The 13179-nt window shown below is 34.6% G+C and overlaps 6 protein-coding genes across 6 annotated transcripts; 2 read left to right on the top strand and 4 right to left on the bottom strand.

Annotated features, from left to right (window-relative positions):
- Positions 1-26: 26 nt before the first annotated feature.
- SAN1 (ubiquitin-protein ligase SAN1) lies at positions 27-2027 on the bottom strand (the record flags this gene model as incomplete). Its single annotated transcript, XM_041550737.1, has 1 exon — positions 27-2027. One exon carries the CDS (start codon positions 2025-2027, stop codon positions 27-29), a length of 2001 nt encoding a protein of 666 aa, XP_041406671.1.
- A 599-nt stretch (positions 2028-2626) lies between these two features.
- On the bottom strand, positions 2627-4360 carry KABA2_05S02112 (pepsin-like aspartic protease; the record flags this gene model as incomplete). Its single annotated transcript, XM_041550736.1, has 1 exon — positions 2627-4360. One exon carries the CDS (start codon positions 4358-4360, stop codon positions 2627-2629), a length of 1734 nt encoding a protein of 577 aa, XP_041406670.1.
- A 575-nt stretch (positions 4361-4935) lies between these two features.
- KABA2_05S02090 (putative amidotransferase) lies at positions 4936-5748 on the bottom strand (the record flags this gene model as incomplete). Its single annotated transcript, XM_041550735.1, has 1 exon — positions 4936-5748. One exon carries the CDS (start codon positions 5746-5748, stop codon positions 4936-4938), a length of 813 nt encoding a protein of 270 aa, XP_041406669.1.
- A 395-nt stretch (positions 5749-6143) lies between these two features.
- Positions 6144-8465, bottom strand: APC2 (anaphase promoting complex subunit 2; the record flags this gene model as incomplete). The annotated part of the gene is made up of 1 exon (XM_041550734.1): positions 6144-8465. The coding sequence occupies one exon, from the start codon at positions 8463-8465 to the stop codon at positions 6144-6146; it is 2322 nt and encodes a 773-aa protein (XP_041406668.1).
- A 331-nt stretch (positions 8466-8796) lies between these two features.
- DCN1 (NEDD8 ligase DCN1) lies at positions 8797-9719 on the top strand (the record flags this gene model as incomplete). Its single annotated transcript, XM_041550733.1, has 2 exons — positions 8797-8799; positions 8925-9719. 2 exons carry the CDS (start codon positions 8797-8799, stop codon positions 9717-9719), a joined length of 798 nt encoding a protein of 265 aa, XP_041406667.1.
- Positions 9720-10152: 433 nt separating this feature from the next.
- On the top strand, positions 10153-12972 carry DIP2 (snoRNA-binding rRNA-processing protein DIP2; the record flags this gene model as incomplete). The annotated part of the gene is made up of 1 exon (XM_041550732.1): positions 10153-12972. One exon carries the CDS (start codon positions 10153-10155, stop codon positions 12970-12972), a length of 2820 nt encoding a protein of 939 aa, XP_041406666.1.
- Between the last annotated feature and the right edge of the window lie 207 nt (positions 12973-13179).

The raw sequence follows: 13179 nt of genomic DNA, 5'->3' as shown, positions 1-13179 counted from the left end.
AAGAATTACGAAAGGCTTATACGCCTTTAATGATTATCATTATGTTCATTACTCTGTGAAGGTTCGTTGTTCTCATTATTTTGGTTTCGTGGTTGAGTTTCCTCAGTCTCGTCATTATTAGTGTCTGTATTTGATGCTGGATTAGATGAAATGTTAGCATTTGAAGCATTAGATTGATTTGATGCATCCGTAACTGGGTTGCTACTTGCTGTGGTATGTGATGTACGATGATTCCCAAGTTCAAATGTGGAAACATTACCGTTCTGGCCTCTATAACTGGCCACACCAGTACTGAATAAACTAGCAGGGGTCTGTGTATTACCTGCAAGGGCACTATCTATGTTACGAAGATGATTAGCAAGTTCTGGGGGTACGTTTCTTTCTGGAAGAGTACTAGTGTTACTAGTTGCACCTGTTGCTGCATTATTTACCTCCTCTCTCTCTGCAGAACTGAACATTGTATGGAAAAGTCTTCTTAGTCCACTGTATCTTGCCTCTTCTGTTGTTTGGGGTTGTACATTAGTAGATGTAGAAGCGTTTGTAACACCATTTGGTCCAGGGTTGCTTCTAGTTCTCTCATCATTAGTTAGAGGATTTAAATTTCTCATTGAAATTGGGATCCAACGTAGACCTGTACGAGTCGTACTGGTACCATTTACCGGTGTTGTAGAGTTGGATGGTGTCTGGGCATTATTTAATGGGTTTACACCCCTAGTTTGAGCAGATGTTGTGGTTGTTGAACCTTCTGTTGTATTAGGAATACTGTTTGGAGGATCTCCTGTTCTAGTAGCTCTATTTGACACATTATTCCAGTCATCTGGTGATAAAAAGATAATATTAGGCCCATTTACGGGGAAATTAAATTCCGTAGATGTTGTAGCTGGGGTGGTTGCATTACTGTTTGTATTTTGGGTATTACCATTTTCAGTAGTTTCGGGTGGATTGTATAATAAATTTCTAATTCTTTCAAATTCGTGCATAGTAGCGTTATTGGTATTAGTTTGATTTTGCATTTGATCAGCACTTAATTCTGCGATCTTATGTCTACATAATGGACAAGAATTCTCATTTTTTGACCATTTATAAATACATTCTCTACCAAAAACATGATTACATGGCAATTTTACAGGGGAATGAAGATATGTTGGCTCATCCTCAGCTGTTGGATCTGGATTTCCTTCTTGAGAGGTAGGTGCATTAGTAGATGATTGGTCACCAGCACTTGTAGGAGCCGAAGATGCTGGTGTTGGCGCAGAATTTGAATCAGCATTTACCCTTTGTCTCTTAATTCTATCAATTTGAGCACTTGCTTGGCTATCTGATCCCGACCTACTACGTTTCCTATTATTACTATTTTTATCTGTTTCAGTTTTATCTTCCACAGGTTCTTCAATGTATGGTTCATAACAAATACTACATTCTGTATTTTTACCATTATTTAATTTTCTAACTTCCTCGAGGGTCAGAATTGGTAATTTTTCAAATTCTTCCTTTGGAATTCCCTTGGGTCTTGAATGCAATTCTTGGAATCTTCTCATTGCTAACTCGGCAGTAATCGCAACTATAGATTCTAATCGACTCTGCGGTGTTGTGCTGGGTATATCTCTAAATGACAAAACAAACGCGCCAGCAGGCGTAGGTAGCATATTTGGTTGAATGCCAGGCAATGGTCCACCTGGAACACCATTTAAATTAACAGGCTGCCCCGGTAAGGTTGTTCCCATGGCAGTATTGTTAACTCCCAATCCGGTAACATTACCACTACCTGTAGTGGCAGCAGAGCCATTGATACCAGACGGCCTATCATCGTTTGTGCCAGCTGTTTCAATAGGTTGGCCATTCGTGCCATCGATCGGTAAATATGTGTATTGTATGGAGAGTGTTATGTTATTCGAATGTGGTGCAGGTGTAGTCTCATTGTTGCTTGTATTATTATCATTATTATTTTGATTATGTCTATTATTATTGGCAGGAAGACCATCGCCTGAATCATTACCATTATTATTGGAGGGATCTGGTCCACTCATAATGAGAAGATGTATATGACGGATAAAGAAATTTGGTTTTAGTTTTCTCTTAAGCTTCTCACTGGAACAATGTCTCTTTATATCTATAACTGAATACCTTAATTACGAGACTATTCCTTTCCAGATATCTTTGCACGTTATAATATCAATAGATAACTTTTGTGCTAATGTTAGTGATGTCGTCCAGAATTCTAGTTTGTTCCAAACACTAAATCTCTTAATCAGTACTGCCATCTCGCAAACTGAAAAATATAAAATTTACGTATTATTAGTATTATGTAATACAGACTCAAAGAAATGATTTGAGACCGCTCCGCCAGAAAAAGTCGAATACCGAATTTGGAACACTACTATCACAACTTACGACATGACATGTTCATATAACGATTAAGAATCGTCGGTAATAGCGAATAATAATAATGGAATGTTTAAAATGAAGCTTTACGTAAATATGTGTATTTGTGAGTATATATGTATGTGTAAGAATATTCATAACCAGCAATATTCCTGTTCAATTTGATAGAAAAATCGTTTAATATCGTTAATGTAAAAAGAAGTTGAGATATCAAACGGTATGACGTAGATATGTTCTCTGGAATCTACACCATCATCATTAAATAGAATGCAATTAGCGATAATACGCTCATTGGGTGGAAAGTAGTAACTTTGAATGCACCGTTTTTACGATTGGTCGACCCTGTAGTTGTTGTCCTGGTGGATGTACCTGATGAAGATGATTTCTTAGAGGTTGTCTTGGAGGAAGATGATGTTCCAGTGGTGGAATAACTGCTGCTACTGCCAGCGTTTGAAGTAGCTGATGTAGTTTCAGTACCTGAGTTGTCAACCGTAGATTGTGTTACAAGGGTGAAAATATTACCAGTAGTGCCGATAGATGCAACACTTGATGACCATGTTTGGGAATAACCAGGAGCTTTAATGGCACTAGGAATGGATGATGCACCAGAAGAGACAACTTCGATATCAGAAGAGTCAACGTCATATTTGGCTTGAGCCATAGAGATTTCTTTGTTTTCCAGATCGTATACGACATAAGCATGACTTAGGAAAGAATCACCAAGTAACGCACTATGAGCAGTCTGTGGAACAATACCCAACAGGCATATATTGGCAGATGGTTGTATTAAGAAGTCTTCCAATGTAGCATTAATATGGAATCCACCGAAATCAAAAATTAAGTTTATTCCATCTAAAGTAGAAGAAGAGGATGACGATGACGATGATGACATACTACTTGGACAGGCCACAGTATAATAACCTAATCTAGAGGAGTATGTGGCACCAACTTGGTTTGCAATAATTGTAACTAATGAACCAGGCAAATATGTCAATGTAGTCCCTGAGTCTAACAATGCAGGAATAGCAGTAGTGGTCAAAGTCTTATCAGCAGTACCATTTTCGAAAGTCATACCTAGACCTTGTAATGTGACATCGAATTGCACCGCTGATCCAAATCCGTTCGCTCTCAATGTGTTAATTAACGGGATGGTATACAATGGAGCCTCATATTTGGAATGGTCCACAGCACCAAACAATACAGTACCATGAGTAGCATCTAGTTCATTCAAATACAACGAATAGACATTTGATTCAATGGCACCACTTCTCTTCAACACCATAGGGAAATTATCGTATTGGTATGCTTTGGAGGCAGAACCAGTATATGTGACTTCAAGTCCCGGTAGACCAATACCTAGAACACCAACTGTTGAATTTGATCTGTTGGCCACAGCAAAGGATAGTCCAGTAACGTTCAGATCCTCTAAATGTAATCTATCTTGACCCCATACACCACTAGCAAAAGTCGAATCACCATACTTAATACTGAATGAAGTACTATTAGATGACCAACTACTTGAGGAATCAGGGTCAAAAGTACCGTAGTCGGTGCAATCGATGGTATCAGCATAAGTGATCCCACTGGTGGACTGGTAGTTACTTTGACAATATGGATTGTTGGAGTTGGATACCCACAGATCAGAAGAACCGGTATCAACAAGAACAGTAATGTTCTGTTCAGGTGTACCAATCTCCAGACTGACAGAATAAAAAGTACCTTGATTAGTGATCTCTATCGATTCAGAACCATCACTTCTCTTGTGCAAATATAGTTCGGGTGTATTCTCTGAATTAGAACCTTCAAATGTATCACCATACGATTTGGTGAACTCCAAACCAACATAACCTCTCTTAGAATGCTGTTGTTTCACGGGGTTGACATCTCCTCTATGAACAGAATTCTTAGGTATATTAAAACCCTGCGCCTCATTGGCTGCGGCAGCTAACCAAACTAACAAATTAGCAATTTTCGTCATAACTTCAATGAAAAAACGAGAATAACGATGATTTTATAACTAAACTAACTAAATGTTATTATAGAACTTGCAAAATTCTTACAGAAAGTAACCCTTCTTCCATTGCCTTTCGCATTCCTTTCACCTTCCCCTTTCCAGAACCTTTCCCTTTATATACTGAGAAATTAAATTCGAAAGAAAAAAAGAGGCATTAGAAGCTCCGCCGCCCTTTGAAATATTGTAACTGGCAGTAAGCAAAAACAACGCGGCGCAAGAGAAAGGGAGAGCACTTTTTATCACTTTTCATAATTTACCATAAAAGGTAAACTAATTGAAACAGAAACTGAGTAGATTTGGTGGGTAAATTGATTAATAATACTATTAATATTAGTGATAGTAGAAGTGGTGGTAGTTGTGGAAGTGACAAATCAGAGGTCGGAAAGAGTGCAGTGGTGAGATTGTCTAGTTATTATGGTATTTTTATATTATATTACGTTTATTATGATATGTAATGATGTTTATTTATGTAGGTAACGCACCAGCGAGCGTGAGGTTTAGTTTTAGGCTTTAGGCTTTGGAACCTTGCATGACGAGGACTATAATATTTGCGAGAACAGTTGCCATATTTTACTAGAGGCTAGTTTTCCATCGTTCTGATATTTTTTGGTATTTGCAACCATTTCATCTAACTGAGCATCTGTGTTGATACCCTTTGTATCACTACCTTTCAATTTAGCTCTTGTCTTCTCTACACCCTTCGCAGCTATCTCATTGACAAACTCAGGATGTCCCTGGAATGTTAATAATTTGTGTTCCTTGTATAAACCTTGAATCTTACATTTGTCGGAAGAACCCCAATTCATGTATCCCTTCTCCTTTGGCGCATCAAATACTATATCATTATGAACTTCAGAGAGGTGTAATTGGGTTGTTCCAAAGATCGTTTGGCCTGTTTCATTAAGATCGATAGGAACCACACCACCTTCGAATCCCAACGGGTTTCTATCGACATTACAACCTAATGTCTTAGCAATGGCTTGGTGGCCGAAACAGATACCAACAATAGGTGGGTATGGATTATTTTCATCATTATCATTCAATAGATGATCCAACATTGTTCTGAATTTAATGATCCATTCGGTGGTTTGATCGAAGGAATCATAACGAGATCCTGTAATGAATATCCCAATATAATTACTGTCTCCCATCTCATCCACACTACCTAATTCTTCTAACGTTGGAAATTCGTTGTTATAAATGTGGAACATCTTATATTCAACATCTGATGGATGATCCTTGGTCTCATTTAACAATTTCTGAGCCATGTCCACGAAATTACCATAGGGATCAGTCCATTCGTCGTCATGATCAGTATAGAAAATCGCAATTTTCTTATGGGAAGTAGTCATTGTTTAGCGGTCTTATTTAATTTACAATTGAATTTGTCAAATTGTAAAGAAGAAAATTTTGATTTCAATTCTTATTTCATGCGTCGAGCTATCATTTATATATTGTTTGTTTATATATTGTTCATTTGATAAGCAAAAACTTTTCAAGGTGTCTTGGTTAATCGATCGCTAATGGAAATTGACACTTTCTTTTCTTCGCTTCTTCTCTGTAAGCCATTCTTTCATTTGCTTTTTTTTCCACTTTTTGTTTCCCGTCAACATAAAGATAAGCAGGGATGAAAGTACCAATCGATGAAGAAACAATAAGACAATATTTGTCATAAATTGTATATACTTACCCCCATGTATATTTATATTGTTCACCTGTGTTCGTTCGATCATTAGCCATTGTTCTATCAGGTTTCATTCGTCACATACTTCTCTGTGTGTATATCGTACAGCAAGACATGCCTTTCGACCCAGAAACGTAATATCGTGAGGAGTTCATCCTTGGATATACGTGTCTCCTCAATCAATTGTTCGAGAGATAACCCTGTAACACCGTTGTTTCCGTCAAATTTGTTAATTACAGAATATTGAGGCATTGTGACTGTTAGAGGAATTTTCCCTTTGCCCACAAGATCAATCTCTATTGTCATAATGCCTTTATCTCTACACAAATGCAAAGCTTTGTCAGGTTCCAATCTTGAAAATTCATATGCATATTTTAATATTTCATCCTGGACTTCTGAATTGTATGGAAATTTATTTGAAGTTAATCTATTATCTATTTGATCTTCGATGGCAACATTTTCTGGCTCCCAGTATAATGGAGTGATGAATTTAGGAAATATCATATAGTTTTCGTTATGAGGTATCGTATTTGTAAGTTGAATCTTATTATATATGCGTTGACTCATTTGCATATCATATATCATGACACCAATCTTATTCAAGTTAGATGTAAAATCATCAATGTATCCATTAGTGTTTCTTCCCCTGTTGCCATTATCAATATTATTTCCGTTATCGTTAGAATTTGTACCGAACGCTCCAATTTCCTCTTCAGAAATAATGTTTGAACTATTCACTGCATACTTGTCTCTAATCATTTGTAAACATTTCATCCATTTAGAATCCAAACGATACGATTTTAAAGTCAATAATTTTTTAGTGACTATTTTTAAAAACTCCGAAATAAATAACTCTCTACTTTCACATAATTCTAGCAATATGTCTAGTAAATGTGATGAACCGTCTTTGGATGATGCACTTAGCATCTGTGAATCATCATTCGTACTGAGCATCGAAATATTGCCATCTGTATTATCATCAATGTCATTATTTTCATTATTAGCATTATTTGCTGAGTTTCCTTCAATATTATTAGGTTCAGGTACCCATATTAAAAATTGTTTCAATATATTTTCATATATTAGTTTACCATTATTATTTTTGTCATTATCGTTAATGTTGGAATGTATATCGTCATAGATTTCTTGGGTATCTCCTAAACTAATGCCAGTTCTTTGAATATAATCAGTAGAATTCCTCTTTTGTTCATTGTATATTTGATCAGTCCGATCAAAATTATCAATATTTCTTTGATGATTACTGGATAACTCCTTTGTCAATTTATCAATATCCTTTACATAGACTATCCCTAAATCTTTGAATTCAGACTCTTCGAGGTTTAATATAGCATATAACAATATGTTGATCAAATCCTTCCTTTGTTGTAGATTTGGCCTAATGAAATTTTTCAACGTTTTTAAATATCTGTTTGACGGATCTAATATTGAGAAGCATTCTATACTCCTAATATATGCTAACAAGGCATCTACCGTAGTGACACTTGGGTTCAATATATTTTTATTGAAATTCTTTAAATATTGTTGTATTATCTTGTTATGGTTCTTCATTTTGTTATTATTATTCCGCAGAGTTTTCTTGAGTTCTAAAATAGTTGGTTTGGAAGATGGATATGAGTTAATAAATATGTCATAAATTTCATCTGTCCTTATACTTATAAACGTATTTTCAAAACAATTAAAAACGGTTGTCGTAAGATTGTGATCATTCTCAGAACAATCCAGTAATTTTGTGAAATGACTCCAATATGTCTCTATAAATTTATTAAACGTCTCCATCACCAGATATCGATTGGTCCATTTGCCCTTGATGTATCTTTCACACATGATATATATTTTCTCAACAATCACATCGAGTATAACATCCTTAGATGACAGACAAATTGCATGTGATGCATCAATCCAATCAACATAACTCTCCACTAAATCGAAATCATCATTCAAACTAAGTTGCCGAATATTAGATATTAGTGATTTACGAAAGGTTGGGTAATTATCCACAATATAATGTCGCAGAGCATTTAACACTTGTACAAATTCCTGTTGAAACATCATTATGTATGTGCAAGGATAGCTAAGGTTTTTTTCTAATGATAAAATCGAATTAAATTTCAACAGAGGATCTGTTCCAGTCATATCTATCATTTTCAAATATTCAGATCGTACAATATTCATGTAGTATTCATTTAATACTTTTGGAAATTCGGGTGAATGTACCTCGGATATTTTTCTAATGCATTGTTTCACCCTTAATGACGGTGGTCGATTTTGATGACCCTGTGGCTGTAGCCACATCAGTAACGTGTCCAGATCATCGTTATATTCGTCGGACGGAAGAAATTTGTAGAGCAATTGTTCAAGAGACATTAGCTTCTCTTATTTCATTATTCAATTACAGAACTTCTACCTAATTTAAAATTATATCTCGTTAGAGTAATGTTTTAGGGATGCTGGCGTTAATGAACTTCTTACCTTTTATTAATTTTCTTTTTGAAGTTTATGTGTACTAAAATCAATTATTTACTAATTATTATAACGGAAGAAAAAGGGAAAAAAAAACAAAGAGGATGAGATTAACTAACAAATGTCACACAATGCATAAGAGACTAAAGAACAGGTAAAGTCTCCAGTTAAATCATAGGAATGTTATGAAGGTACTCAAAACCAGGAAGCCAACAACTAATATCTATGATATAATATGGTATGTACCATGATGGTATACACGTTTAATGACAAAACTTCCTTCACTTAAGAACAATATCAATACTAACAGCCAAGAGATAACCCATTATAACAGGGGTCCTAAATAGAATGTTGTCAAATTAGAAAAGCTCACATGAGGAAAACAAAATTCAGAGATTCATATCTTTAACTGAGTGCACACCTAAATTGGCCAAAAAATATTTACAAAGGAATCAATGGCAAATTGATTATGCACTGAATGATTTTTATGATTCAGAATTGGGCGGATTTGTCGACACCATACCAAAGGATGTCAAATATCCTCAAGAGTTGATAGATATGTTTAATAAATATTCACCAAATGGAGATGAAATCGACATTGAAGGTGTGATGGCATTTATTACTGATTTGGGACTGAAACTTGAAGATATAGTAACAATATGTTTGGCCAAGTTACTTGATTGGAATAAATTGACTGATCCAATTACTAAGGACCAGTTTTTATCTAATTGGTATGTGCAAGGATGTTCACGCATAGACGAAATGAAAATAGTAATGCAAGATTTGAAGAATAAATTAGTTTCTGATTCAAAGTATCTTGCTGAGATATATAATTATACATTTGATTTGATTATTGACGATGATGCAAAAATGTTGGATCTTAATACTGCAATTGAATATTGGAAATTATATTTTTGTCAGGATTTAGAGAGAAATGCTGTACTAAAGATAGATCCAAAATTATTTGCCGACTGGGTGATATTCTTGGAGACAGAAAATCAAAATGATATCACCAAAGATTGCTGGATGATGCTCTTGGAATTCTTTAAAAGATATCCTACTGTTGATTCAGTTGCAGAAGACTATGATGAGAATGATCCTTGGCCATACATATTTGACGAATTTTATGAATACCTTCAAGAAACAAAAGGAATATAGAAAATTGGTTTGCCAACATTTATATGTATATATATATCTTATAGAATTTATTCCTTTTTTCATATTTGTCGGTTCTTTATCCATAATTCCAGTAATTATTATATGTATTATTGAAAAATTAATGGCTTTAATGGGTTATTAGGTTAGGATAATGATTTTACTATAATAGGCATTACAACAATACTACTTTTCTGGGTTTCCATCACATGACCAGTAATGCATATCCCCGGGTAACTCCTTCTGAAAATTTTTCGTCGCTGAAAAAATTAAAAGTGAAATTTTGAATCGAAGCTCATCGCAAAAATAAAGTTAAAATACTTAGTAGAGAGACACACATAAAATACGAGATATTGAATGTTTAATTATAATTGGAACGACTCTTTAGACATAAAAATAACATATATCCAACCCAAGAACTACACACTGTGCTAAGATGGTTAAATCTTACCAGCGTTTCGAACAGGATTCCGTATTTGGTGTTATTGACTCTAACGCTAACTCCGTTTGGATTCCACCTACGTCTACCGAAAGATCTACCAATCCAGGTAAAATTATTACCAGTGCTCTAGAAAATATAAACATATGGAACATTAAAACTGGTGAACTGGATAGCTTCTTAACCGATGGTATTCCATTAGGTTCTATCGATGCTAAGTCTACCAAACCTGCAGAAGTCACATATTTGAAATATCATAAGGACACGAATTTGTTAGCCACTGGTTATGCTGATGGTGTTATCAAAGTATGGGATTTGATGTCAAAATCTGTCTTGTTGAGTTTCAATGGTCACAAGTCTGCTATTACGGCATTAGAATTTGACGTTACTGGTACCAGGTTGATATCTGGTTCCAGAGATTCTAATATTATTGTATGGGATTTGGTTAGTGAAGTTGGTCTTTATAAATTGAGATCTCATAAAGATAATATAACAGGTTTGTGGTGTAAAGATGAAAATTGGTTGATTAGTACCTCTAAGGACGGTTTGATCAAAATCTGGGATTTAAAGATTCAACAATGTGTTGAAACACATATCGCACATACAGGTGAATGTTGGAGTCTGGGTATTCACAACGATTTGGTTGTCACAACAGGTTCTGATTCCCAAGTAAAAATCTGGCAATTAAACTTAGAAGGGAATAATGGTATGATGCTATTGGAGAAAGGTATTCATGAAAAGCAAAGTAAACAAAGAGGTTTGGATATTCAATTCAAGACTACCACTGATGGTGTTACATTCTTCTTCATCCAAAATGCTGACAAGACAATTGAAGTGTTTAGAATTAGAAAGGACGAAGAAATTGCAAGAGCATTGAAAAAAAGAGAAAAGAGATTACTAGAAAAGGGAATGGCAGAAGAAGAAATTTCATTAAATATTAAAAACTCATATGTTTCCTTGTTAATGCATCCATTCCAAATTGTAAGATCATTATTTAAGGTGAAATCAGCTTGTTGGACATACACAACTCATTCAAAGTTGGACTTGGTGGTCACAACATCTAGTAATACTATCGAATATTATTCCATTCCTTATGAAAAGAGGGATCCAACCCAACCAGCACCAATTAAACTACATTCCATAGAATTACAAGGTCTACGAACTGATATTAGAGCAATTGATATTAGTGATGATACAAAATTGTTGGCAACAGCTTCTAATGGTCTATTGAAAATTTGGAATATAAAAACTAAACTATGCATAAGGACCTTTGAATGTGGATTTGCATTAACATGTAAGTTTTTACCAGGTGGTTTATTAGTCATGGTTGGTACTAGAAATGGTGAGTTACAACTATATGATCTTGCTACTTCTACCCAACTGGAAAATATTGAAGATGCACATGATGCTGCCATCTGGTCCTTAGATATTACTAATGATGGTAAGAAACTTGTCACTGGATCTGCTGATAAAACAGTGAAATTCTGGGAATTTAAATTAGATCAACAGCTTATTCCGGGGACCACAGACAAGTTTGTCAACGCATTAAAATTGCATCACGATACCACTATGGAATTAAATGATGATATCTTAAATATTAAATTATCTCCAGATGATAAATATTTGGCAGTTTCATTATTAGATAACACAGTGAAGATTTTCTTCATGGATACTATGAAATTTTTCTTAAGTTTATACGGTCATAAATTACCTGTGTTGTCAATTGATATTTCATTTGATTCCAAATTAGTGATTACATCTTCTGCTGATAAAAATATTAAGATTTGGGGTCTGGATTTTGGTGATTGTCACAAATCTCTTTTCGCACATCAAGATTCTATTATGAATGTCAAATTTGTTCCTGAGTCCCACAACTTCTTTAGTTGTTCCAAGGATGGTTTAGTCAAGTATTGGGATGGTGATAAGTTTGAATGTATTCAAAAATTGGCTGGTCATCAAAGTGAAGTGTGGGCTTTGGCTATGGCAAATGATGCATCGTTCGTGGTATCGACTTCTCATGATCATAGTATTAGAGTATGGGCTGAAACCGAAGATGAAGTTTTCTTAGAGGAAGAAAGAGACAAAGAGATGGAAGAACAATATGAAGAAACGTTATTAAATTCATTAGAAGAAGGTCATGGTGATGCCGCCTTTAATAAAGATTCTGGTGATGCTCAAGACGATGAATCATCTGACGTCCACAAACAAACAATTGAGTCCTTAAAGGCCAGTGAAAGACTGATGGAGGCTCTTGATCTAGGTATATCTGAAATTGAAAAGAAGAAAACATATGATAGGGAGATGAAAAAATGGAAAAAGAAGAAAGCTGGTGAAGCACCAATTTCTCCACAGGCTAATGCTATATTGTTGGCAATAAAGAAATCTCCAACAGAATATATTATGGATACTTTGGTAAGAATTAAACCTTCGCAAATGGAAGATGCTTTGTTAGTGTTCCCATTTTCCTACACTTTGAAATTTTTACAATTTATCGATATTGCATTAGCTGATCCTAGATTAAGCAGTAATCATCTACCATTAATCTGTAAGAATTTATTCTTTGTGATAAGATATAACCAAAAAGAATTGGTGGCCCAAAAGAATGAAACTTTGAAATTACAAATCACTAGAGTGAAAACACAATTGAGAAACAAATTACAAGAGAACGAGGACAATTTAGGCTTCAATGTTCAAGGTTTGAAATTTGTGAAACAACAATGGAACTTGAGACATAACTTTGAGTTCGTTGATGAGTATGAACAAAGAAAGGAAGAAGAAAAGGGTAAGAAGAAGAGAGTCTTTGAGACTTTGGTGTAGTTTCATTAAAATAAGAAAAATATTATAAATATTTATACATATATATATATAAATATACTAGTGCATAATTCAAAAAAAAAATAATAAAAGATAATAAATAAAATAATTTCATTAACATGATGTGTACATAAAAAAAAGATATGTATGAAGTTAAATAAATAGGATGAATGCATATGTATAAAATAGTAATATAGTGATCATAAAAGA

The sequence above is a fragment of the Maudiozyma barnettii genome (genome assembly GCF_903064755.1).
Source record: "Maudiozyma barnettii strain CLIB 1767 genome assembly, contig: KABA2_05, whole genome shotgun sequence".
NCBI classification, from domain to species: Eukaryota; Fungi; Ascomycota; class Saccharomycetes; order Saccharomycetales; family Saccharomycetaceae; genus Maudiozyma; species Maudiozyma barnettii.
This window is presented reverse-complemented; position numbering and strand designations above follow the sequence as displayed.